The sequence below is a fragment of the Chaetodon trifascialis genome, chromosome 22 (genome assembly GCF_039877785.1).
Source record: "Chaetodon trifascialis isolate fChaTrf1 chromosome 22, fChaTrf1.hap1, whole genome shotgun sequence".
Taxonomy (NCBI): domain Eukaryota; kingdom Metazoa; phylum Chordata; class Actinopteri; order Chaetodontiformes; family Chaetodontidae; genus Chaetodon; species Chaetodon trifascialis.
In genome coordinates, this window is record NC_092077.1 from 945,258 (window position 1) to 972,702 (window position 27,445).

A 27,445-nucleotide genomic window follows, 5' to 3' on the forward strand; every position below is an offset into this window, starting at 1 on the left:
ACAGATGTACCTTCTCTCTGTGGAGTTGCTGCAGTTTCTCTTCTTGCATCTTTACCACCTTGTCCTGCTCACAGAGTCTGCTCAGCTTGGTCTGACACAAAAGAAACACAAAGAAACACACAGACACAGACACACACACAGACACAGACACACACACACACACACACACACACACACACACACACACACACACACACACGAACTAAACTCTGAACTCTTAAAATTGCTATTTATTTCACTATAAGCTGTCTTAATCTTACGTCGATGTCGGCCTCCTCTGTGCTCTGGATGAAGGAGTTGTCTTTGTAGTCCTGTGGGCTGACCTGAAACAAGAAGGCACAGTCAGACACAGACAGACAGCAGGGGGCGACAGCAACACATCTGTTAGGATGGAGAGCCAAGCCCGTCAGCCATGAACAGTGCGCCTCCAAAATCTTACTTTATCCTTGCTTACTTGACATTTCAATTTTCTTGCTTATTTTTGTTCCAGTGTATAGATGATGCAATCTGTTAAACTGTGGGTTCAGTTATTTTTGTTTTCCCCAAATGCTATAGATTTTATGCTCCCTACTCTTCATTAAGGGATGCATATTCATTTAATCCTATTTAATTTATCTTGAACCTGTTTATCCAGGTATTACCAGGGATATGGTAACTGAATATTAGAATGTAGAGACAGATAGAGGGAGGTAGATAGTGCAGATGCACAATAATAAAGATCAAATTAAGCCCCAGACTATATTAGTCACAAGCAATAGTGTAATTTTCTGTAGATGACGACAAAAATAAAAATGTTTAATAGCAAGCCTAAAGAGAACTGTCAGTTGTTTCCCCTGGTTTTTGTCTCTGAGACCACATAGAGACTGCCCTGTGAAAAACTGCTCACCCTCCTCTGCACCCTCTTTTTTTGGGGAAAAAAATCATTAACCTGCGATCAGCTGGCGACCGGTTCAGGGTGTACCCCTCCTCTCACCCGTTGACAGCTGGGATAGGCTCCAGCCCCCCCCCCCCCCCGATAGTTGGGTATAGACAATGGATGGATGGATGGATGGATGGATGGATGGAAAAAATCATTAAATTTGTGTTTTCATTTACAGGTGACAGTGTGTTATTTTATTATTGTAATAAAGAGACACTATAATCAATCAATCAATCAATCAATCAATCAATCAATCAATCAATCAATCAATCAATCAATCAATCAATCAATCAATCAAAATTAGGACTGCAAAAGACAGTGTTCCTGAGACAGTATTTTAGTAGCTAAAACTATTACCTTTTCAACAAAACTTTCGGGGTAAGTGTCTTCATAAGACAGAAATTAAGACCTCATTTCTAATTCTTATGTGAGACTTATGGAAGTCACAAAGACCAGATTCATTAGAAGCTGTTATTTACTGGCTTAATATCAATGTGTGTAAATAAACATTTTGTTGATGTTTTTTTCTTGTTGCTTGGTTGAAGAACCACAGATGCCAGTATGACTCTGCATCTGAAACCACATCCATGTATAATCTCTACCATACATATAACTTTCTTCAGGGTAAGACAAAGACTCATTGATCTATCTGTGCAAACTGAGTGTCAAATCTCCATAGCTACAGAATGCACTATATGTAAAATGCAAGGATAAAGAGACATAAGAAAAAATTCTATGACAGAGTCTATTCATTCAATACACCTCCCCTTAAATATTGTTGACGAAAATGTCTATCAATCTAAAGCAACAGGGTTTTGGAACAGTTTTTACGTAGCAACAATATAAACTGCACCGGGACAACTGATGAACCCTAACCCCATTTCCTCCAAAAAAAAAAAAGGAAAAAGAAAGGCTGTTTGCTCAGACAGGAGGTGATAGACAAGAGCAGAGTAAAGCAGATTTTCAGTGGTCTGGAATAAAGTAATACAATTCTCTGATACTTCCCCCTGTACTCCTCCCCTCTAGATCAGATTCTCTTTGTGATTCATAATTGTTCTAAATAAACTACATTACCAGGAAGTACTAGTAGCCCTCTCACTTGCCTGCTTTTCTGTGTTGGTGCTTGAGGTGCTTCGTGTGTGTGACAAATTAATTTTCTCTCTCTGGCAAGCTGTAATCATCTCTGCTTTAAATGCTCAGCTGCAGTTCTACCATGGCACCATATTGTACACTCAGCTATACAGTCTTTTGTTAGATAAAACCTCTTGCTAATTCTTGTTCCTCTGTGCCTGCAGTAACTGCTCTGACTCCTGCATTACCTGAAACTTACTCTGGATCAGCACTCTCCAGCACATACTCTTGACTCCTTCTGGTCAGCCTTCACTCTCTGGTTCTTCTGCCCTGGCTTACTCAACCCTCTGACTCAGCCCCTGATCTCCCCTCGTCAAGCCACTCTGCTTCCTATCTACTAATTACTAATTAATTATTAAGTATTGTGTTAATAAATTCTTCATTGCACCTACTCCTTGTCTCAGCTCTTATATTAGCTCCTATTTGAGTTCACAGGCCATGTGACAACCATGCACTAAAGCTAGTGTACATAGGCAATTAGTAATTTTTACTGTTGTGCAGACTTAATGATTTGCTGATGCCAGCCAAGACACACATCAACATAACATCACCATAAACACTGCACTGGCCATAACTGTGTGGGCCTCTTGAGCATCCTCCTCAACCTCAACGTTGATTCAAAGGTAGTTTAACATATTTTTAACCACCAGATGGATACAAAGACCAGTATGTGGTGTTTTTTATCTTAACAATCAAAAGATGTTTACATGCTTCCGTTCAGTTTGCTAGAAAATTATCAAATTTTTAAGCCATTATGGCAGAAAAATGTTGAGAGTGAATTTAAAAATAGTTATTAGCGTGGGTGCCCTGGTTGATCACCTGTTAGAGCACATAGCATGTATTAAGGCTGAGTCCTTACCACAACAGCCTGTGTTCAATTCCAGCCCAGTCCCTTTGCTACATGTCATCCCCTCTCTCTCCCCTGTTTTTCCTGTCTCTCATCAGCTGTCACTATCTGAATAAAGCAGAAATGCCAAAAAAAAAAAAACCTTTTTAAAAAAGTAGTTATTAGCTGTATGTCATAGTGGCCACATGTTTTCTGAGCCAGATTAGTTCGTATTTCTTCTTTTTCATTTTTCTGAATCATCTTCTCAGAGTAAATTATTAAAAAACATTTATGAATAAGGCTAACTGACACTTCCGAAATTGGCCTGATATGGAGTAGTTGGGTTTACTGTGAACTGACCCAAATGTGAAATTCAAAAAATTTCAAACAAATACTACTACTGCTATGACCAATATTACAATTATTATGGGTTGTGGCTACAATCAGTGTGACAGCATTTTTGGAATAGGTGTCGCACAAATGGAACATACTCATCTGAATAACCTAGGTAGCGGAACTTCCATCTCCAGATCTATATTCACACAATACTTGAAATTGTAGACTAAAAGGTAATGCATATAGGCACTGAAAATGTAAATCACATTTTGTCCTACCCTAACAAGTCTGTCCAAATTTCAAAAGTACACTGACAACACCTCTAAAGCTCACTGATTAACTCACTGTTTGTTTGTTTGTTTAATTTGTATCCAAATAGAAACTTAAATTTCAGTTGAACTCAATTTTATTTATATAGTGCCAAATCACAACAGAAGTTGACTCAGGACACTTTCCATATAGAGCTGGTACAGATCATACTCTCTGGCCTCTATTTGCGATTCCGCCACTGGCACAGTGCAGGATGCCCACCCTTCGCAGTGGTATTTTCGTGCAGCGCAGGCAGGTGCACAGCGCACTTGGTATTTTGTTAAACCGAGGCGCACAGAGGTGCGCCAGGATGGGCGTTGCGGTGCAGTAGGGGGAGGTGTCGGCATAATCAGCCGGCGAACCCAGACCTGGTCAACTATGTGCACCAGCGGTGCATCGCTGGGCAAGTGCATTTTCATAAACCGGTGTAGTCGTGCGCTCACGTCACCAATATCTCACAGGCAGGTTTCCACAGTGTCTGGCATTTTGCTGCGATCAATAATTACAATGGCCACGATTCAATGCAACTATCTGAGTCAGCACATACAGTCAGACCTAAATTTCTAAATTTGATCAGTATCTCATCTGACCACATCGCAAGCACATTCGGCACGCGTAATGATCACTCAACCTGACCGAATGTCCATCCATCCATCCATTGTCTATACCCGACCATCCCTGACGGGGTTGTGGGACTGGAGCCTATCCCAGCTGTCATTGGGCAGGAGGCACGGTAACAATGAACCGGTTCCCAGTCAATTGCAGGGCAACATACAGAGACATACAACCATTCACGCTCACACTCACACCTAAGGACAATTAAGAGTCACCAATTAACCTAATGAGCATGTTTTTGGTCTGAGGGAGGACACCGGAGTGCCCGGAGAGAACCCACGCATGCACGGGAAGAACATACAAACTTCACACAGAAGTTCGCCCGACCCAGGGATCGAACTGGCAACCTCCTTGCTATGAGGCACGGGCACTACCTGCTGCCCCATCGTGCCGCCCACCTGACCGAATGTACACAGGTGAAACAGAGATGTCTGGTGATCTGTGACTCAAATTGCCTGGTGACAAACATGTATGCTAATTTCCCCGGGTCGGCACATGACTCGTTCATCCTGGTGAATTCTAGCATCCCTACAGTCTTTCAGGGGGACACCCCTCTGGATGGGTGGCTGCTAGGTGATAACGACTATCCACTGAAAACGTGGTTGATGACGCCATATATCACACCTTCAGCAAGACGGCAGCGTAGTTTTAATGGTGTTTTCAGCAGTACTCGGTCAGTCATCGAATGCGTTTTAGATGTCCGGACCGGACAGGTGGTTTATTAACATACAGCCCTCAAAGTGTCGGTGCATTCTTCATGGCATGTTGCGTTTTACACAACATGGCTGTACAATGTGGATGTCACTATGAACTCAAGGAGGACACATTAAGGGACTTAAGATGGAGAGAGGCCGAACTGCATGTGCCGTGTCAACTGGGAGAGCAGCAGAGTGTACGGGAGAGGAGGGAGCGCCTCGCTGCCCAGCTTTGTCATTAAGTGAGTATTTGCGGTAACATCAGTTCAAAAAACCTCTGACGATCAATAACTTTCCACACTAAACAGATAAAAATAAATTTCGTGAGGCCGTAGATACAGCCACTGCGAGCCTGGACCTCTCGGACCAGAACGTCTCCTCCTGGGAGAAGTTTGGGCATCAGACAGTTTCCTCACCTCAGTCATCCTTGAAACTTGCCATGCGCCTCGCCAGCGGCGTTTTTAAAGGTGAGGTGAAGAGCTGGTGTGATTGGTAAGGATTGGACTCGGCGGTGTCAAACACACTCCACACCTTCTCTCCTCCCTCCTTCCGAGTTGCGCCGCTGGGTGGGACCGAGATGATAAGGGGGAGGAGTTGCGCCAGCGTAGTGTGCGAACATACCAAAGTCTGTGCTGCTACGCCCCATCGGCGAAGCGGACCTGACTGCGCCACGCCTGCGCCGCAATGACTGTGTACAGTGTATTGGAATCTTGTCAGGGTGGAGTTACCAGGTTTAGTACTACTGTACCTTTACAGAGACTTGTACTAAAACCTGGGCTCACTCATCATATGTGGCTACCAGCACACAGGGACGCTGCACAGAGGTGCTGTAAACAGTTCCAGCTCATAACTCCCCCTAAAACAACAAATTCCATCTTCATAGTTTTGTTTGTGGACAGTTTAGTCAATCAAGATATGATGTGTTAATTAGTAAGTTTCAGAGGTGATATTTTAGGTAGTATCCTCAGCTTTCAGTGTTTTTTCTAAGATAGGCTAATCATGTCCAGACTCACAGTCAGTCTCAAAAAGGAAGACAATGTGTATTTCCTAAATGTTGAACTATTCATTTAAATACTGAAAAACATTAAAATAAAGACATCCAAACAGTGTAAGAGTGACATTCAACAATGAACAGTGCTGTATGAAGACAGACGATGTGAGGAGAAATCCATAGCTATGTACACCATAAGCCATGCTTGCTTCAGGTCACTTCCACCAGCATCAAACAGAAAGCAATGATATGAGATGTACTGGAATCAAAAACAACATCATATACACTTTAAATAATGCTGTGATGTGATTAATAACTGGTTGATGAATGGACTGACTGCATCCAACGTGGTAAAACAAAAGGTTTATGTGAAGGGGAAGACGTGGATACACAACCACTTGGCTACCAGGCAAAGGTCTGGTTTGAGTCAGGTTCAATTCAATTGAGTTGAAATTAAAGAGTTAATATGGAAAAAACAGAAAACATTTTGGGCAAAAAAACACCAAGTTTCCTGTACTTTATGATAGCTGTATGTCTCTTTGTGATGGAACTCTTCAGTTTAGTTCATTGAAGTGTACTTAACGTAAAACAAAAACGTTAACACTAAAATTTTGGTGCTTTCAAGTTTTAGTGTAAAATAAGATGAAAAACCCAGTACTTTATTGATAAAACTTGTAAGATGTTTAAAACTGAAAATTCCATGATTGAGGTTTTGACCCACCATCAGGCATATGGTGCCTGTATATTGCTATATTGGTATGGTACAGTATATTTCTGAAGACAAATGGACTATCTTGACACTGACTCAAGCCAGAACCTGCTAAAGACCTTACTTGCTGGTAGAGTTGCGGCCTTGGTGCTGAGTTCTCGATCATAGTGTGAATCATGAAGATAAGAGGCTCATTCTCCTTCGTCTAGCGGAGCACCCAGGAGAAAGAGGATACAATGGTGTAACAATACAGCAGTAAGTGTTGCTTGATGGGTCAGTCACTATTTAATGGCTGTAATGAGACTAACCCTCCCAACTCACCCAACATCTCTCTTTAAAGAGGAGAAAACCCAGGATAAACACCACTCTACTACCACTGTAATTGACAGTTTACTGTTCTCTACCTTACTGATCAATACTTGCCCTTAACCCTAACCTTAAACGTAAGGAACATGATTGATGACCTTCTCTGAAACAGGCAGTGATTGGTGCATTCAAGTACATGACGAACTACAGGTCACTTGGTGTCAAGTAAATGAGACACAAATAGGGACTGAAGTTGGCCGAGGTCCAGTCTGTCTTCAGTCTAAATGGGTCAGTTCCATAGGACTGTCATCGAATCCCTGTTGGATTCTCACACTTAATTTATATACAGTATGTTGGGTTTCTGTAGGACCATTTTGATTTGGAACAAAAACTTTCAGCCAGTCAAGACATTTAGAATGAACATCAACTTGCAGAGACTTAATAAATATGCTTGAGATAGGTGTAGTATGTCCACTTAACATCTTAACTGCACCAGGTGTTGTTATGCAGTTCACACTTTACAAAGAGGAGGAGGAGGAGGAGGAGGAGGAGGAGGAGGAGGAGGAGGAGGAGGAGGAGAGGGAGGACTCATCTGTAATGATAGTGGGGCACATAACTGCAAATTACAGGAGAATCGTTCATTTGTGGAAACAAGCACCAAAATTGGTACACATGCTCCTTGGGGATTGCTCTTTTGATAAAACGCATTAGCCACCTAAAAATTCATGATGGCGGCCATTTTTCAAGATGGCCGCCAATGATGCTGATTGAATATACAGTAATATTTCATTTCGCAAAAAAATTGCATAGACTTATCCTATTTGAATGATATTGGTGTCAAATCATACATTTTTCACTATGTAGAATCTGAATCTGGACCATCTAATTTGTTTGGTGTAGCTAAATAATGACTTTAGTGTCCCAAATGCTGTCTAACAAGCCCTGCATCAGTTAGCTAGTGTTGATTACATGTAGTTTAACATAGATGTTTAGTTAGCCAGCCGTGCCTGAATTGACAGGGTGTGCCAGCACGGGAGAGCCGAGCCAAGGGTAAGGGGGCTAACATGACTTGTTCATGGACTTACCCGGATGGTGTACAGATCGCACGGGACTTAAATGATACTGGGTGAACGATCGGGCTAGGTGTAGGTCCATCCAACCATTATCTATACCGCCTATCCCTTTCGGGGTTGCGGGGGGCTGGAGCCTATCCCAGCTACAATGGGCGAGAGGCGGGGTACACCCTGAACCGGTCGCCAGCCGATTGCAGGGCCACATGCAAGGACAAACAAACATTCACACTCACACCTACAGACAATTTAGAGTCATCAATTAACCTAATGAGCATGTTTTTGGTCTGTGGGAGGAAGCCGGAGTACCTGGAGAGAACCCACGCATGCACGGGAAGAACATGCAAACTTCACACAGAAAGGCCCCGTCTGACCCGGGGATCGAACCGGCAACCTTCTTGCTGTGAGGCACGCGCACTACCTGCTGCGCCACCGTGCAGCCCTAGGTGTAGGTCATATATTTTTATTCCCGAACCTAGTCGTATCCCATACTTTATTGTGCATGATTGTGCATTGTGCAAGGTGGTAAAAGGATAACCCCTCGGCCTTGATTCACTGAATACAGATAATTATCGCACTGTGATACCTTGATTACCATTCACCAAGATGGCAAATACAGATGCAGGACGGTCTAAATTCCAGACTGACTGGAGCAAGTGTTGTCTTTGCCAAAAGAACAATGGTGAAGAGCTCAAGTCACCATGTGCACTTGGAGAAGTTCTTGGTCATGATGTACGACAGATCCAGCACAGCTGAAGGTGTTGATGATGCAAGGTTGGACATGTTTGCTCGGAAGCAGAGGTCGTACGAAGCCATTCCTCCAACCCGATCAGCGCTGAAGCAGCATGTGAAGCGTGCTGCCTACCAGGCGGGCTGCATCTGGAGTCAGTCAACAGAACGTCAACCAGAAACACAGACTCCTGCCAACTGGGGCTGGACCAAGAAAGGAGATCTGTGGCAGATCGTTTGGACAGAGCTCCCACCCATTGCAGAGAGTTGCCAGCAGCTGACCAAGTGTGGATGCAAATCGGAATGCTGCAGTCGATGCAAATGCTATTGCTTTGGTCTGACCTGCACGGCACTGTGCAGCTGCAGATGCGAGATTTAGAAGCATTGTAGTATAGGCCTACTTATCCAGGCAGCAAGACTATGAGTGAAAAACAAGTATAGGTCTCCTGCCTACATGTGAAAAAAAAGTATAAAAGGAAAAGACAAAAAAAATAAAAAATAAAGAGGAAAAGACAAAAAAAAATTTAAAAAAAGGAAAAGACAAAAAAAAAACAAAAAACCCTGCCTCGATGGGATCATCACCTTATCGTGGTGTGGCAGTTTGCGTGTCTCCATGACCCCTAGAGCTATGTCGGCGGGAGTCTTGTACTCCTGGCAGGGTTTCCCAAGCCTAACAGGTCAAAGGGTAGAGACTAGACAAAGAGTGATCCCACAGCGCTATTATTACATGTAATCTACACTAGCTAACTGACGCAGGGCTTATTAGACAGCACTGATATATGGTGCAAGGAAGCCAGTGAGTAAGTCCAAGGGTCCAAATTCGGATTCTACATAGTGAAAAATGTATGATTTGACACCAATATCATTCAAATAGGATAAGTCTATGCGATTTTATTGTGAAATGCAGTATTATTGTATATTCAATGGTGGCCATCTTGAAAAATGGCCACCATCATGAATTTTTAGGTGGCTAACGGGTTTTATCAAAAAGTAATCCCCAAGGAGTATGTGTGCCAATTTTGGTGCTTGTTTCCACAAATGAACGATTATTACAGTTATCTGCCACACTATGATGACTGTTTTTGCATTGATATCAATACTTACATGTATTTCGATGTATCCACAGTATCAACAAAAGAATGGAAAGCAATGTACAGGCAAACAAAAAGTATGAAGAAGCAGCTACACTTTGTGAAACATCATCAACGTGCCCACTTGCTTGCTGTGTAGCAGAGTAGTATTGCCAGATCTCTACCAGTGGAAACATTGCTAATGTATGGTATATACTGTCACACTGCCTGACCCTACTTTCAACTGTATTATTGTTTACTGTTAACAAAAATATTTCAGAAATAAAAGGACACACGATGATACCCTTACCACTACCTACCAAGTTTCAAGCAAGTTTTAAGCAAATTCTAAAGAAAAAGTATTATTAGCGGCCTGTGGTTCTACCTTTTATGATATTTTATACACACCAAAGTAATTGCTAAGATCTTGGAGCAGCATCACTAAAAATAGGTGCAATGGGGCAAGAAACACAGGCAATCAGATGATCATTAAGATTTTAATGAAATCCTCAGGTTAGTCAAACTTATTTGGAAGAGAAAACAATCGTGAACCTGGCATACATACAGTTGAGGTGTGGTAATTTTTAGTTTCATCTGCAATTCAGTATAAGTGATAAATAACCTTGCAAATTCTTTTTTGCATGTTTACAATCTATATGATGGTGTGACTGCTTGTCTGTCTTGTCTGACCAATTTCTAGTAATGTTGCCACTTTCAGAAGTTATGGTAAATGACCTGTATTTATATAGCACTTTTCTAGTCTTAATTACCACTCAAAGTTCAAATACTAGTTGACATTCACCCATTCATTCACTGGTGGCTTTGTGCCACCTGCTCATTATGAGCAGTAACCATTCATACACAGACCATTCTGCAGCACATCTCTCTGCTGGACCAGGCTCTGTATGGCTGCAGCATTGGAACCACTCTGTTCACTCAGTTCCTCACTGGCAGACAGCAGGGCTGTCTCCAGTGTGTGCTACCACACACACACACACACACACACACACACACACACACACACACACACACACACACACACACACACACACACACACACACACTAACACAACATCAGGGGCAATATAGGGATATAGGGTTCAGTATCTTTTTCAAGGATATGTAGACTGCGAACCACTGACCTCCTGATACGTGGACGACTGCTCTACCTCCTCAGCCACAGCTGCCCACACAGTTTGGTTTATCATGTTATCATAACAGTAGTAGAGGTAAAAAAAAAATAAGACCAAAGCTGTAATAAAACAATAGTTTCCCTCTAAGTCTCTGCAAGGTGATTGTCCAAAAATACAGACCTGAATTTAAATGAAACACTGACTGGAGGTTGGGACAATACATAATGAAGAAAAGGGGTTGGAGGTGGAAGCATATCAAATTTAGAATAAACAGACTAAAAAGACAATAGATTATTTCACTACCTTTGAAGTACATGAACCCAGATAACACCATGGTTGAAAATTGGATTGAATCTTTTGAGGAGGGGGAACAGCTACCCCAAAAGACTGTTTGTCCTTTTTAACCATTTGATTTTTTTTTTTTTTAATTAGCATCTGCTAGCAACTACTTCTACACAGCCTGTCCAAGGCTAGTCTCTCCCAGAAGCACATGAACTTTTCAGAGCTGAACAGTCACATTCAATAATGCAGGAACTGTGGGAAGGCAAGTTCTAACCTCCAGGCCAAAAATAAACAATCCATTTAGATGCCTGACCTAATCAGAGTGTGCCTATCGTGTGAACTTTTGACATGTTCTGTTTTCTTGCAATCAGCATGGCAGCCCGAGTATGCTGTAATAAAAGATCACTTAGATTCCAGTGGGAACATCCATATCATGATTATGATTATAATTACAACAACAACAACAACAAAAACAACAACAACAACAATAATAGTAAAAATACTTTATGTCCTAATCACTAAGTCAACTTCAAGATACTGAATTAAATCACTGCCCTTATCTTACTTTAATTTCATCATTCATTTACATGTACTTGCCTGCAGTCACCTTATTGTGTTGTCTGAGCTGTACTAGTCATAAGTGTACAAGCCTGGCATTTGAAACAATCAGAGAAGTTCAGTCTTGATGCACTCTGAATAAGGCTGTGAGTGACGTTTAATATAGCCCTAAGCAGTATGCATGTATAGATGTTGTGATGTTTTGGTATATTACAAATAACAGCATTATCTGTGTTAACTATCCATCAAAGAAACAGTTGATGGATATGTTTATGCATATTGTGTTCATACATATTGCAACTAACTTCCTATGATGCAATACATTTGCTGGTGAATATTTCAAGGCCAATCCAAAGGTTTTTTGTTTTTTTTTTGATTTCCTACATTCCAGGCAGCTGATGTTTCCTTTAATTTCAGTGCCCCATGAAAGTTACCTTGCATAAAGTTGTAGCTTGTTTGATATAGATAACCTGTTACGAAAGTACATTATTGATGCATTGTGTATTGTAGCCAGCATCACTGATGGCTGTGGTCCGAATGCTCTGTTGCACCTGCAACCAGAGTGATGTCCCAAAAGCTGTGCTCTTTGTACTCCTGCATTAAATTTTGTCAAGAGCTTTGTGGTTCCTACTTCCTCCTATTTATAGGGTTAGGGTTAGGGTTTGTTAGGGTTTATATGTATTTTTTTGTTTACAAACTAATAATATTATTAGCAATGTTTTTTTTTTTTTTTAACAATGCACCTTGAGTTGCTCCACTCTCTGTTTCCATGACCCTTATCTATTCTTTCTTTTTTAGTTCTCTGTTTGCAACCTGTCTTGTTGTACTGCGTTGCTCTGTGTAGAACAACTGAAAAAGTGTAGTGATTCCAGTAAAAAGGTACAATTACCATGTATGAATGTATGTGTGCTGTCTACAGAAAAATAAAAAAGCTTCCACTAATAGAAAACTAGGTTAAAAAGTTCCAGTTCCTTACAAAATGCTTTAAATTCAAACTTTTTACTTAGCAGCATCTTCAGATGGAGACAGACAGGAGTAAGCTGAGAAGTTCTCACCTGGCTATCAAGGTAAATTAGGTTCCTCTGAAGGTGGTGGGAAAGAACATCAGTCTGCAGTATCCGCAGAAGAAGAGAAGAAACAGGAAATTTAGCCATGTTTGGTAGAGATGGACAGAGGCATACAGGTAAGGGAGAGAGAGTGCAGATGGAGAGAAGGAAAAAGGGAGTCAAAGGCACATTTGAACAGGAATGAAGAGGTCATAAAGAGAAGGTGGGGAAATGATGACATAGGATAATTTAAAAGGCAGCGCTGCACATAAATGTATGTATGCATATTTATTTTTCAATGAGAATAAACTTGAGGATCATGTTTTAGTTTTTTTTAAAAGGTTTTGTACCAAATGATAAAAAACATTAATGAACACAGGGTTTGCAGAATCTTCAAATATCAAAGTTCTGTCTTGTGATAGGATTAAATATGGTGGATGCAAAAAGTGTGTTTCCAGCATTGCAGGCCTATTTGTTGTGCTCGGTGTAAGAAAATAATAAAAACAACAGAATAAGAGAGGTCATGACTTAATCTACATTGATGCAGCACTGTTGAGAAGATGGAGCTGTTCTTAGGTATTTTGTTCATAACACACACAGTACTTGAAGGGTTGGCTGATACTTTCAGTAGATATTGATACTCAAGAAAATCCCAGTGGTAATCTGGATATGATGTAAAAATGTCACTGCTAATACCATGTTACCATATACAGAATATAGTCTCATATCATATATTAGCTGTATATCTCTACATTGTTAAACTGTTACTAGTTAGTATACATATTCTGTAAAACGAATCATAAAATCTACAATTTCAGTTAACACAAAACACATGAAAACATACATCACAGGTATTGTACATGCATTAGAAAATAACTTAAGCTATCTTAGAAAACACAGCACACTGATGGTTTCAAAGCAGCGCTCATGATGTACTGTACATCAACCTGAAAAGAGACAACAGATGCCATGTTGTTTGATGCATCAGCTGCAATACATCCATGCTCTCCTGGCTCTCACTCACACAGAGACCTCAAGCTGACATGCATGGACAGGAGTAGAATCCCCATGCAAAAACACAAGCTCAAACACACACATACGCATGTGTAAAAGAAAGCCCGTAAATCCATGCATCAAATCCCAACGTCCCCAACAGATTTACACCTCCACCTGCCTGTGTGTCTATTCATGCCAGAACAGTACTCCAAAATGAATGAATTTAGGGCGTTCACATAGCCAAATGATAGATTTAAAATGACAAAAAGTCAGGTATAAGTGACCTAAGTCACTTCATCCACTGGGGAAAACACAAATCCATGCATACACACACACCTACTGTATACACAGTGCTGACCTTAGCGTTGGACCCCTCCATACCCAGGGCCATTAGCTGAGCTACTGTGTGTTCCCGCAGGCTGTTGAGCTCCGCCTGCTGCCGGCGGAGCTTTATCAGCAGCAGGGTCAGCTCTTCAGGCTGCACAGAGCAACACACAGAGGAGACGACATCAATAACACCCGTCCACTGTTTGAAATTAACATAATGCAGTGCCTCTGATGACCATTAAGAGGAAAGGAACTACTTTCAAAAATGATTAATTTTCCAGTACAAACAATTCTAATCCCAGAACTGTAAGATGATCCATTTAAACCAACTTTTCTCTTCAACTGTAACAGCAGACATTTCAGTCCCCCTGCCTCATTTTTCTTCTTTTTACATCTAGTTTAGTTAAGCATTATTTATTCAGGAATTCTTATTGAGATCAAGCTTTCACAAGAGACCTGAGAACAAATGACACATACACAAGAAAAAGTGTGAACAGAAAATTAAACGTTATTGCTGCTAAAATGTTATTGCTGGTACAAGACAGCACCTTTCTCCACAGTGACAAACTTTATATGTTTGAAGGATGAAGACATATTGTCTCATCAATCCCACAGTCATATGTGCCTAAATCACTTTTTTCATCTGATCGCTCTCAACAGGTATTTCTACTGTTGAATTAGGTATAAAGTCTGAACAGGTGTGAGACCCAGTATAAAGAAGGTGTTGGTCATTGACTACCAAATGTGTAACCTAAGTGATGATGGGTGAATGAACCCTTAGAGCTGGTTCTACGGATGTAGGCACACTTTCCACAGGTTGTTTGGTAAGAACAGGAATGATGGTGATGAGTTAATGAATCTGGTTTGTAACACATCCATTCATTGATATGCAACTCATCTACTGCCGGTACTTTAGGATACTCCTACGTAAATGTGTTTAATACATCAAAGGGAATAAATATAGAACAGACATTAAGGTAATGGCACACAAGCACAGGTAGGTCTCACCCACACACAATTAAAATCACTTCTGAGGCAGCTAGAAAAAACAGCAATAAGAGGCTGCTGAGAACAAAACACCATTGAGATAAGCATGTGAGTTGTGTCTCAATGAGTGTGTGAAAGTTGGTAAATGTCACAGAGGGGGGCAGTGAGTTGAATCTCATTGTATTGAGTGTGTAGGAGGTAAGGGGGTGCAATGTAACACTCACCTTCTTGCCTTGCAGGGACTGTGGGGTGATCGTCTGAGGAGAGACACCGGCCATGATGGTTCGTCGGGCAGGTGGGTAGCCGAACTGTGGGGGAGAGGAATGACACTTTTCACTCATTTCACTTCATTTAATTTCAAACATATATCACTGGTTTGCAAAATATCTATCATATTTACCCTAACAGCCCTGTAAGATGAACTCTAGTACCCCATCATTGAGACCACCCCTTATATTACAAATGTGTTCATTTGAATTAATATAAAAAATAAATAGAAAAAAGGATTAGTCATAGAAAATTTAATATAATGGTGGTTGTCCAGTCACTCTTTCCTTCTTGTATAATTATAACATAGATTCATAAAACCTTTAAGTGCAGATGAGTCTGCCTCAATCTGAGTGCATTTTTATGTATTATATATCTCCATTGAACTTATTTTCAGGCCATAAATCAGTCCTAGGTCTGGTCATCAGGCTGTATGGTATTGAGCTCAATTTTGTCAGAAATTTGGAACAGCAATAATGTGGCCTTTTTTTTTTTACCACTATGAGAACAATGCCAAGATCACTAACTATCTCTCATAGGATAACTGTGAGAAGTATTTTCTAACTAAAAGAACCTAATTTAACCAGTAAGTCCTCATACCTAAATGAATAGGTGGATTGCCAATGACCACCAGTCATATATGACTGAGATGATTATTTGTAGAGATATCCTTTCTACAAACGTGTTTCACAAAGTGGTGAGCCTCGCCTCATCCTTGCATATGAATGGGCCTTTCAAGACTGGCCCTTTCATACCCAAACATGACACTATCGATCATATTTCTCCTATATTAGCCACTCTGAATAGTAAGCCATAAATGGTCAGGCACCATCTTATCTTAAAGAGCTCATAGTATCTTATTACCTCAGTAGAACACTGTGTTCCCAGAATGCAGGCTTACTTATGGTTCCTAAAGTCTCCAAAAGTAGAATGGGAGCCAGAGCCTTTAGCTATCAAGCCCAGTCTTTGTCCGGGAGGCAGACATCGTCTCTACATTTAAGAGTAGGCTTAAAACTTTCCTCTTTGATTAAAGCTTATAGTTAGGGCTGGCTCAGGCTTGACTAGTCTTGGACCAGCCCCTAGTTATGCTGCTATAGGATTTGACTGTCAGGGGAAATCCAAAGATACACTAGGTTCCTCTGTTTCTCCTCTGCTCAGCCAGGGAACCATGAGATGGTGAGGAGCACCTCTGTGCTTTGTCGTCTCGCAGGTTCCCATGGGTAGTGGCTGAACCTGAATTGTGGATGATGGCTATGTCTCCTGCCATGGCCCACATCCACTGCCACTGCTACTACTGTTAGTCATACTTCTATTATTTTTACATCTATTGTGCTGTAATATGTACATATACTGTCATATCTGTACGTACATACGTATATCACATAAATAAATATATCATATTTGTATATACTATGCTACATTTACTGTGTTACTGTGATTGCATTTCTGTCAGTCTCTGTCTGTTGCTCTCTCTCTCTCTCTTTCTCTCTGTCTGTCTTTGTCTGTCTTTCTCTCTAACCCAACTGGTCAAGGCAGATGGCCGCCCACCCAGAACCTGATTCTGCCTTTTAAAAGGAAGTTTTTTCCTTGCCACTGTCGCTTGCTCATGAAGGAATTGTTGGGTCTCTGTAGATAAAAGAGTTTGTTCTGTACCAGCTCTATATAGAAAGTGTCCTGAGACAACCTCTGTTGTGATTCTGTGCTATATAAATATAACTGAAGTGAATAAAATTTAACTGAATTGAATTGAAATGCTGAAAAAGTCTCTGCGGACTGATAAGAAGACACAGCATCTGTCATTGAGGATGGTACAACTCAAATGGAACATTTCTGTGATATTTTCATTTCATTTCATTTTATTTCATTTCAGTACTAATAGCAAGAATGTGAAAAGACTTAATGACATCAAAGATATGACAAACAACCATACTATTGTCAAGTCTGAAGTGAGAATCATTCACTGAATGCAAACTCAACTCTATACTGTATATTGCCTTACTCCCTCTACTTTTTGTCTTATTTTCCTCCTCTGGAGGCTAGTGGGATTTCCAGCTATTTTCCATCTGCATTTAAGTTCCGTGATTGTCAGGATAAACTGATAAAACTCATCTTTTCATTCTTTCATTTTCTTTGAAATGTTTATTATATTTTATATCACCCATGATATTAATTGTTTTTTAACTTACTGTTAATATAATCTTTTTAAAAAAACAAAAAACAAATAATTTCTACTAAGTTGTTCCTACTTTTTGCAGGTCTTTTTCTAATCTATTTTTCATCTTTTGTAAAGCACATTGTAGTCCATATTTTTGTATGAAATGTCCCATATGAAAGAAGTGTATTATTATTATCGTTTGAGTCAAACTGCAGTTTCATGCCCTCCACCTTGGTTAGGTGTGTCTTGTGCCGATGGTCCAGCGTCACATCCCCCATGAGGATGGGTGAGGACACCTCGGAGTGAGAGCTGTTGGGGTTGTGAGCCACCTGCTGGCAAGGAGGAGAGAAAGTACTGTAGAGAGCCAGGGAACCGTGAGATGGTGAGGTTGGGATGGAGTGCGCCACAGTGTGTTCAGAGATGTTGCCCATAGTCTTTGTGCTGGGGAGCGTGCCAAAATGACCCACAGCTGAAAGCATCACAACAGGAGGAGAAAAGAGAGAAGGCACAACATCTGTCACTGAGGATGTGACATCTCAAATAGAATATTTCTGTGATATTTTTATGTTAGTTAGTTATTTAAAATGCATATCTGAGTAGCAATTACAGGAATGTGAAAAGACTTGCCCTGACATCAGCCAGTTACTGGAATCAAATGAAAGAAATCTTACACATAGATGTACATTCTTTTAGTACATGGATGGGAAAATAAACTTGTCCTGAAAAGGCCATGCAAAAAATGCAGAGCCCCAGCTGACAGCAACAGCACCTAAAGCCTAAGCAGAATTGCTAACATCTGTCCCCAAATGGAGCAAAATTGAAAGGAATCTGATAAATTGTCTTTTTTTTTTCCCCTCCATTGTTTTTATTGGAGTTTTTGGTTCCAAGTTGTCTTTTTTATTTAGATTTCAGTTAAAAGTTAAGCATAACAGTAAAATTCCACCAACTTAACAGGTTATATCTTATTAGAGTATAGTAATGTTTTTCTGCAGGACTGAATTAATCCACTAGGTTGCACAAGGGAAAAATGAGCTGCAGGCCAACATCTGCCTGCCTGATTATCTAAATTACTCTCCCTGGTCCTGTCTGCATGTCGCACTGACTTTATAGTGAGTAACATGTATATATATTTATATTGTTATATTTTTTACTTTTAATAGTTTATTTTTAGAAGATTTGTCATGCACCAACATCACCAAAACAAATTCCTTCTATGCGTAAAATCGTACTTGGCAATAAAGCTTTTTCTGATTCTGATTCATATATAAATAGCTTGCTTTGGGCAGGAGTTAAAAAGTATACTTTCATGGTTTAAAAATTCTCAGCACAAACAGCAATAATTGATAACTGTCAGACTGTCACATTGTCAGATTGTCTTTATCATGGAGAGAATATTCGAAATGTTAGAGGGGTAGCATGCTAAGTATTTAGCTTTCTGAACTAACCATAGACTAGAGTCTATACTGAACTACTCTTTCATTGCTCTTTCAGTAGGATAAGTAGTATTATTTATCTATCTGTGGTATCTGTACCTGTTGGCTGAGCCAGACTTTGCCTGGAGAAGGCTTGTCTCTGCTGCCACTCATACAACTGCCACATGGTATCATCCCTCATCGACCTCCTCTTCTCTGCTGTGGTGACCATTGTAGTAGAGGTGGGACGGAGTGCGCGGTCATACACAGAGCCCGCCACACTGCAGATGCTGTCAGGCCTCATCATGCTGTTGCGGGGAAGTGTGCGATAGCCCTCTGGGTAGCAGGGTACAATCTGAGCACGGTGGCTGGGCATGTTTCTGGGTAAAGTCCGGTAAGATGTAATACTGGGAGAGAAAACGAAGTGATGAGAAATTAATACTCGCTAATCACCGCAGATCAAGGTTTCTTCCCCTGCCATGATTGGGATGTCAGAGGTTAGTTTGTCAGGTTTTGGTCAGGTTTTAGACAAGGCAGATGGCCACTCACCCATAGCATGGTTCTATGTGGTTTCTGCTTGTTGAAAGGAGGTTTTTCCTCGCCTTGCTTCCTGATGTGCTTGCTCATGGGGGAATTATTTGGTCTCTATGCATGAGAGACTCGAGGTTTAGACCTGTTCTATATAGAAAGTGTCATGAGACAACTTTTGTTGTGATTTAGCACTATATAACCGGCGAGAGGCAGGGTACACCCTGGACTGGTCGCCAGTCGATCGCAGGGCACAAACAAACAACCATTCACACACACACTCACACCTAGGGGCAATTTTACAGTCACCAATTAACCTAATGAGCATGTTTTTGGTCTGTGGGAGGAAGCCGGAGTGCCCGGAGAGAACCCACGCATGCACAGGAAGAACATGCAAACTTCACACAGAAAGGCCCAGGAATCAAACCGGCAACCTTGCTGCTGTGAGGCATGTGCACTACCTGCTGCACCACCATGCAACCAAACTTTATCACATTATTATTATTATTAGTATTATTATTATTATTTATACAAATGAAAACAACTGCCTCACTGACTAAAAACAGTAAAACTCAAATGGGGGAGAAATGATAACAACAGAGATACAATAGAGGTGTATTATCACCACCATCTATCCCTCTAACATCATGTGATAATGTGTTAAGCATTCCTGCTGCCCAAACCAGGTGACCTGAAGTCCAGACAATGTCCACATAATTAGGTCTGGACATTTGCCCTTTCACACATGTAGCACATTTGTTCCTGTCATTCTCACTGAAAATACTCAGTTTTGTTTAGGTGAAGGGTGACGCCTGGGTAGAGCATGCACAGGATGAGGGGCTCATTGGTAATGATGACAGTGTTTTTTTTTTTCCTTTATTTTTACCAGTTTCTTGATAAATTCTGCAAATTACATACATTTCTACATGTTTCTTCTTTTTGCCCTATTGTGGCTTTGTGTTTTCCTTCCTTTCTGTCTCTTGTCTTTCTCTCCCCTGTATGGTTTGTATAAACCAGGTCTGGCCTGACCTATTCTCCTGAGCACAACTGACACCCATCTCTCAATCAAGACACACCTGCTGCCGCAGTATAACAGCACCAGCCTTCAGACCAGTATTGGTCAAATCATCTGGTTACTTAAGTGGTAACATTGTGACTCTAAAGATCTTTCATGTACCTTTTGCTAGTTTTTGCCTTGTCTCCCTGTCTGCCTCACCGACTCCTGTTCCCTGTGCTCAGGTACCTACTTTGTACTCTGGCCTATGCGCTGCTTGGTTGAACTGTGAGTAATCTGGAACTGGATTTGTGGTGGTTCCAAACTAGTGTACACTGCCACTGCTGGGCAGTAAGGCAAGCAAAGCCATGAAACTGCTCAAAGTACAGTATGATATACTAGCTATTGACAGTATTGTGACCCATGGCCACTGAGCAAGGCACTGAAGCAACCTGCTGCTCTCACCTTTTTCAATTGACTGTTAACCAGATACAAAGTCAAGTACTGTGATCAAGATGCTCAAGGCTCATTTAGCCCATCATGGTATCCCAGACATAGTTATTTCAGATAATGAGTCAGAGTACACTTCCCAAGAGTTCTGGAATTTCCATCAGCAATGGGAGTTCAACACAAAAATTCATACCCTGGTTACCAACAAAGCAATGGGATGGCAGTCTGCTGTGAAAACAGCAAAACAACTGATGATGAAAGGCAAGGCAGCAGGAGAGGACCTGTACCTTTTTATGATGGATCATCGCAGCACTGCAAATAAGAACTAAATGCAAGCCCAGCTCAGAGACTGCTGAGTAGGAGGACAAGATTCCCACTACCAAAGAGGGATAGTGTTCTGCAGCCAGAGGTGAAACATACAACACAAGAACTGATTGACAGACAAATGAGACAAGACAAGTCAAATACTCCAACAGGACAGCCAAAGCCATGAACACACTGCAAAGGAGAGACCATGTTAGAATGCAGCCTTTTGAACCCCACGCAGTTTGGAGAAGCCTGTGGACCGCCACTGTCCAAGATATAGAGGACAAAGCTATTGAGGTCCTTGCTAACGCACCAGACAATACCAAAGTCATTGTACACATTGGTATGAATAACATCTGTAAAGAGCACTCAAAACTGAAGAAAAGTGACTTTGTGCACATTTTATGTTCACTAAAGAAATCACCCATTCCCTCCTCCAGCTGTGCAGTTGGGCATTTCAGGAGGCTGCTGTCTCTGCACACCTGGCTGTCAGCCTGCTCTCATACTGAAATGCCAGGTACCCATTTTTGCAGTTTTTGTTTAGAGACCACCAAAGCATTGTCTCAAATTCTTGCCTGATTTCTCTGTTATTATCAGTTCTAATTATGAAAACATAATTACAATTACAATTAGTCATTTGGCAGACATTTTTATCCAAAACAACATACATATGAATTCACAAATCGATGGCGCAGCATCACCGGCAGTTTTGGGGTTCAGTATCTTGCCAAAGGATACATTGGCATGTGGACTGCCGAGGCCAGGGATTGAACCACCGGCCTCCTGATCAGCAGACGACCACTCCTGAGCCACAGCCATCCAATATAACTACGCTACCATCCGTTTTTACAGGAAGATAACATTAAATTAATCAGAAATACAGTCTAGACATTGTTAATGTGGTAAATGACTATTCTAGCTGTGAACGACTGATTTTTAATGGAATATCTACATAGGTGTACAGAGGCCCATTTCCAGCAACCATCACTCCTGTATTAAATTAGAGTCTCTAGTTTGAGAAATAGACGCCTCACAGGTCCTCAACTGGCAGCTTCATTAAATAGTATCCGCAAAACACCAGTCTCAACATCTACAGTGAAGAGGCGGCTCCGGGATGGTGGTCTTCCAGGCAGAGTGGCAAAGAAAAAGCCATATGTGAGACTGTCCAATAAAAGGAAAAGATTAAGATGGGCAAAAAAACACAAACATTGGAACAGATTGAAAAAAAAGTGTTATGGACAGACAAATCTAAGTTTGAGGTGTTTGGATCACACAGAAGAACATGCGTGAAGTGAAAAGATGCGGGAGTGCTTGATGGGAGCAGCTTGACTGTATGGTATGTAAGAAGTGCGCATCAAGCCAATCCAATTGTGGGGGTTTGCTTTAGGACGTGTGGGGTGAAATTTCTTCAGATTACCTTAACAAATTGACAGCAAGAATGCCAAAATTCTGCAAGGCTGTAATTGCTGCAATTGGAGAATTCTTTGACGAAAGCAAAGTTTGAAGGACAAATTATTATTTCAAATAAAAATCATTATTTCTAACCTTGTCAGTGTCTTGACTATATTTTCTGTTAATTTCACAACTCATTTGATGAATAAAAGTGTGAGTTTTCATGGAAAACATGAAATTGTCTGGGTGACCCCAAACTTTTGAACGGTAGTGTATATCTTGAGTGGCTGTGTCTCAGGAGGTAGAGCGGTCGCCCACTGATCAGGAGGCCCAAAATATAGTTATCTTGGACAGCTTTGGCTAATTAATTATTTGCGACTTTAACTTACACATTGACAACCACAGGAAGACTACTGACCTTTTACATCTATTGGAAGATCTAAGCTTCATACAACATGTCAATGAAACAAATCAGAGCTGTGGTCATACCTTAGACCTTGTTATTACACAGGGAATTTCTGTTGACATTTCATCAGTCATGGATGTGGTTCTGTCTGATCACTACTTCAATGAATTCACTATCTCTCTTCATATGCTGCGTGGTAATTCTAGACACACTGTGAAACACCGATATCTTACATCTGAATTGGCAGAAAATTTTATCTTGCATATGTTATGTGCGTATGTGTGTGCGTGCGTGCGTGTGTGCCTGTGTGTCAGCCTACGTTTACACTTAGGATAAACGCATATGTTTTCATGCGGTTTGGCCTCTCGTTTACATGCAAATGGAGTTTTTTTCACGGAAAACGATCATTTTTTAAAAATCCGGCCAAAGTGGAGATTCCTGAAAACACCGGTTATGTGTTGGTGTGTAAACTGGGTTAAATGGCATTTTAGGTTCTGTCCCTCGTGTCAAAATTTACTTTACTTCCTGTGTTTTCCCACCCTTGGAATTTTTCAATTGTGTTCACCTGTGTCTAATTAGTTTTCCTCCCTTGTCAATGTCAGTGCGTTTCCCTTTGTCTTTGTCGCATCGTCCCTTATGTGTGGCTTTCATTGTTCCCTGTGATTCTCATGAGCAATTCCAGTCTAGACCTTGGCATCTGTGTTTTTTTAAATCCCTGTCTTGTTTTCCCTGTAGCATCCTTGTTCTCTGGATATTTGAACTTTTTTGTACTCAGTTGGATTTTGCCTTGCCTTTATTTTGTTAAATAAATTTTCCGAACTGCTTCTGTTAAGCCATTTTGTCAGTCTGCATAATTGGGTTCACTTCCACTAACGTAACATTTGCCAACTCTACCATCATCAGTTGATGATCCGGCAGATAATCAAAATACAAAATACAATCAGCCATTGACCATATTGTACCTGTTAAGTACAAAAAAACAAAACAAAACAAAAACAAAAACAAAAAAAAAACACCATGAAGAAAATGGAACATCAACTACCTCCAAAAGAAACTATCACAAAGCTGAACAGAGATGGAGAAAGGCAACACTTCAGGTCCATGTACTGCTTTACAGCAGTGAACTTGGAAATTATGAAGAAAGTTGTCTGAGTGAAAATCCTCCACCTGTACTCTTGATCCTATTACCATTACTTTTTTAAAATTGGCTTTTAAGTGTTTTGCAGAAGAGGTTTTAACAACAATTAATTACTCACTGTTCACAGGCATCTTTCATACAGCTTTTAAAACCACTGCTTTAAAAAGACAGTTTAGATTGGTCTGTTATCCCCAACTAGAGAGCAATCTCCAGCCTGCCTTTTCTGACTAAGATTTCAGAAAAAAAAAAAGTTTTTAAACAGCTAGATGATGTCTTCTGTGACAACAGTGTGTTTTAAAAAAAAAAAATCCCAGTCTGGTTTTAGGGCCCAACGTAATACAGAAATGCCTCTAGTCAAAAGTTGTGAATGACCTCAAAATGAACACTGATGAGAAAATGCTGTCTGTGTTTGTCCTCTTAGATATCAATGCTGCATTTGATACTAGATCATAAAATTCTGCTGGACATACTTGAGCACTAGTTTGGTCTCTCTGGCAAAGTTCTTAAATAAAATAGACCTGACATGTGGTATCCCTCAGGGCTCTATTTTAGGTTCTTTTCAGTCCCCACATGTTACCACATGGAAATAGTATTAGCGATCAAAACAACAATTTAAGCTATATATGTCTGTAAAATCAAATGACTAACAAACTGAGATCCTTGTTATTGGCATAAAAGCTGAGAGAAACTGTCTGAACTCCTAAATCTATTTACACTGAACACCAAGGAACAGGTTAAAAACCTTGGTGTTATCATTGGCTCTGCCCTAAATTTTGAAAATCACATTACGAATTTGACTGAAGTTTCATTCTGTCAGTCAGACTGTTTCTCTCCCAAGCAGACATGGAAAAGTTACTACATGCTTTTATCTCCAGCAGGCTGGACTACTGTAATACTCTTCTTCTGTCTGGTGTGTCAAAGAAAGCTATTGGTCTGTAACAGCTCACACAAAATGTTGCAGCATATGTTCTGATGCAAACCAGACACATTACTCCAATCTTAAATCTTTTACGTTGGTTCCCTGTCTGTCACAGAATTCATTTTAAAATTCTTTTATTGGTGTTTAAATCACTGGTTTTCCTGCCCATCTTGTCTGTCCAACATGGTTAAAACATATGTGCCTGCAGCCAGTAAACACCATCTAAATGCCAGTACTCCCAAATGAGATACACGTCCGTGTTGACACAAAAAGCTTTCAGCCCCCTCTGCCCCACAAAGGTGGAAGAAGATACATGGGGAATGAGGGAGAAATGGCGTCATGGAGTCATGAATTTAAATTTTGTGCAGGAGAAGACCTGTTGACAAGAAAGGTCACCCTTAGATTGCAGTGAAGAAAGAAAGTAAACATTGCATGAATGACTATGTTTGGTTGAAATTTGTGCCATGAAAGTGAAGTGTGCTAAAAACAGTTTTTTGTTTAGATCAAGAAGAGAATGTCATATGTCTACATACATACATAAATCAAGATGATGCATTTTCACTACCACAAAATATAGCAGCAGCAACAAATAGCTCCACTATGCAGTGGCAAGCTTCTCTGAATGTCAGAGTGGACGGGTCTCTTTTTGTGCGGCTTTATATATAATGAGAAGTCATTTATTTTTTTAGCGGGCTATCATTTAATAACTTCTGAATCCCAGACTACCCACAGTTGGCAAAAAATCCTATACCAGACTCCTGTCTGATAGTGCTGTAGCTAAATTTAAGGATATGATCACATCAGCATTTAATTCAATGCCATGTCTCAATACAACAGAGGACTCCAAACTGACCATCTGGTTGATGGTGCTACAGGTTCATTGCATATGACACTTGACTCTGTTGCCCCTCTAAAAAACAAGATTAAAAAAAAGGAAGTTAGCGCCACAGTATACCCTCCAAAACTATAAATTAGAAAAATAGAAAGGAAAGGGCATTTTACCAATCTGGAAGAATTTCGTATTGCCAACCAAGACAGTCTTAAAACGTACAGAAAAGCCCTCCGCAGTGCTAGGGCAGCCTATTAAGAAGAACAATGCCAGGTTTCTCTTCAGCAATCACTACGTTTACATGCAGTCAAGTAACCCTTTCATAACCGGATTATCAGCAATAACTAAATAAATAAGCAATAGTTTATTTGAGGATTTCCAGTCAGGATTTAGAGTGCATCACAGCACAGAGACTGCACTGGTTAAAGTTACGAATGACCTTCTAATTGCATCAGACAAAGGACTCTTTTAATTATGAAGTTGTTGTTGCACTGCAACAATGCAAGTTTTTAAATGAATAATGAATGAAAGATGAAGTTATCTGATCATATTGGCAGTACATTTAATATTGTTTGATAAGACTCAAATAAGACCCGTCTGTGGGTCGTTGAAGTGGTTAAATGGTCTGCCTGTATATTGACAAGTTTTTACTTATGCCATACATAGTTGGAAATCTAAGATTCTTGTGATTTGATTGATGCAAACCAATTCAAGATAAAATAACAACAGCAATTACAGTCAATGGCAACAACAAACAAGCAACCAAATTGAGGCAACAAGCCTGTGAAGTCTCATACTAATCCACGCATTGATAAGACCAAAACAAAAATTATCCGGCTATATTGGCAAAGGTCCAGATGATCCAATCCAGTAAATCCAACACTCTATAATAATTAATGGAAAGCTCTTTTATCATTTCAAATTAGCTGGCAATGTGTTAATCTTCCATGTTTTCTCCAGTATAACTCCAGTAAGTATGTACGTGTAGCTGTCATCTACATCTCAAGATTATATATATATATATACACACATACACACACACACACACACACACACACACACCTACACACACACACACACACACACACACACACACACACACACACACACATACAATATAGCATGACTATTTTTCTGGTTATCTTGGTTTTTATATTGAACTTAAACTAAGGTAAGGCTTCATTCTGTGGTCCCACTGTGTAATAAGGCCCAGATATAGTCATCTGCACAAAGTATTCTAGCAGAAATAAGACCATCTACTTCAGTGTTTTCAAACTTCTATGATTCAATGGCAGTTGCACTTACAGTGATTCTGACTGCTGGGGATAAAACTTCAGAGTGTTACATTTCAGAAGACATCATAACATGCATGTACTCAAGAAAAGCTTTCAATTTACTTTCTTTATGCTTTGGACAGGTGTTTTAGGCTATTTTTCATTTATTTATTTATTTAGTGGTTAATAGGCTTTAGGGCTCAGTATAAAGCTAAAAGATATATTAACTGTCCTGGTCCTCGTTTACAGCCCCCTGAAGAAGAAATGACTGGACAAAATGACCTCATCATGCACAAACAACCTCATTTTGAAAACCCCAGATTATTCCAACAAAGAACAG

At 40.4% G+C, this 27,445-nt stretch overlaps 1 protein-coding gene across 9 annotated transcripts in view; it reads right to left on the minus strand.

Moving 5' to 3' along the window:
- LOC139350903 (pleckstrin homology domain-containing family A member 5-like) overlaps positions 1-27,445 on the minus strand; it is a 251,205-nt gene that overhangs the window by 39,632 nt on the left and 184,128 nt on the right. For 3 of the 9 annotated variants that reach the window (XM_070992563.1, XM_070992562.1, XM_070992568.1), the window contains 8 exons: positions 18,990-19,276; positions 17,688-17,926; positions 15,260-15,343; positions 14,080-14,199; positions 12,735-12,788; positions 6,656-6,736; positions 261-323; positions 11-91 (listed from right to left, as the gene is read on the minus strand). In XM_070992563.1, the coding sequence (XP_070848664.1) occupies positions 11-91; positions 261-323; positions 6,656-6,736; positions 12,735-12,788; positions 14,080-14,199; positions 15,260-15,343; positions 17,688-17,926; positions 18,990-19,276 (1,009 nt within the window). Of the gene's footprint in view, positions 1-10; positions 92-260; positions 324-2,794; positions 3,006-6,655; positions 6,737-12,734; positions 12,789-14,079; positions 14,200-15,259; positions 15,344-17,687; positions 17,927-18,989; positions 19,277-27,445 lie in introns of those variants that run through there. The other 6 variants (XR_011603550.1, XM_070992565.1, XM_070992564.1 and 3 more) reach the window with 6 other exon arrangements.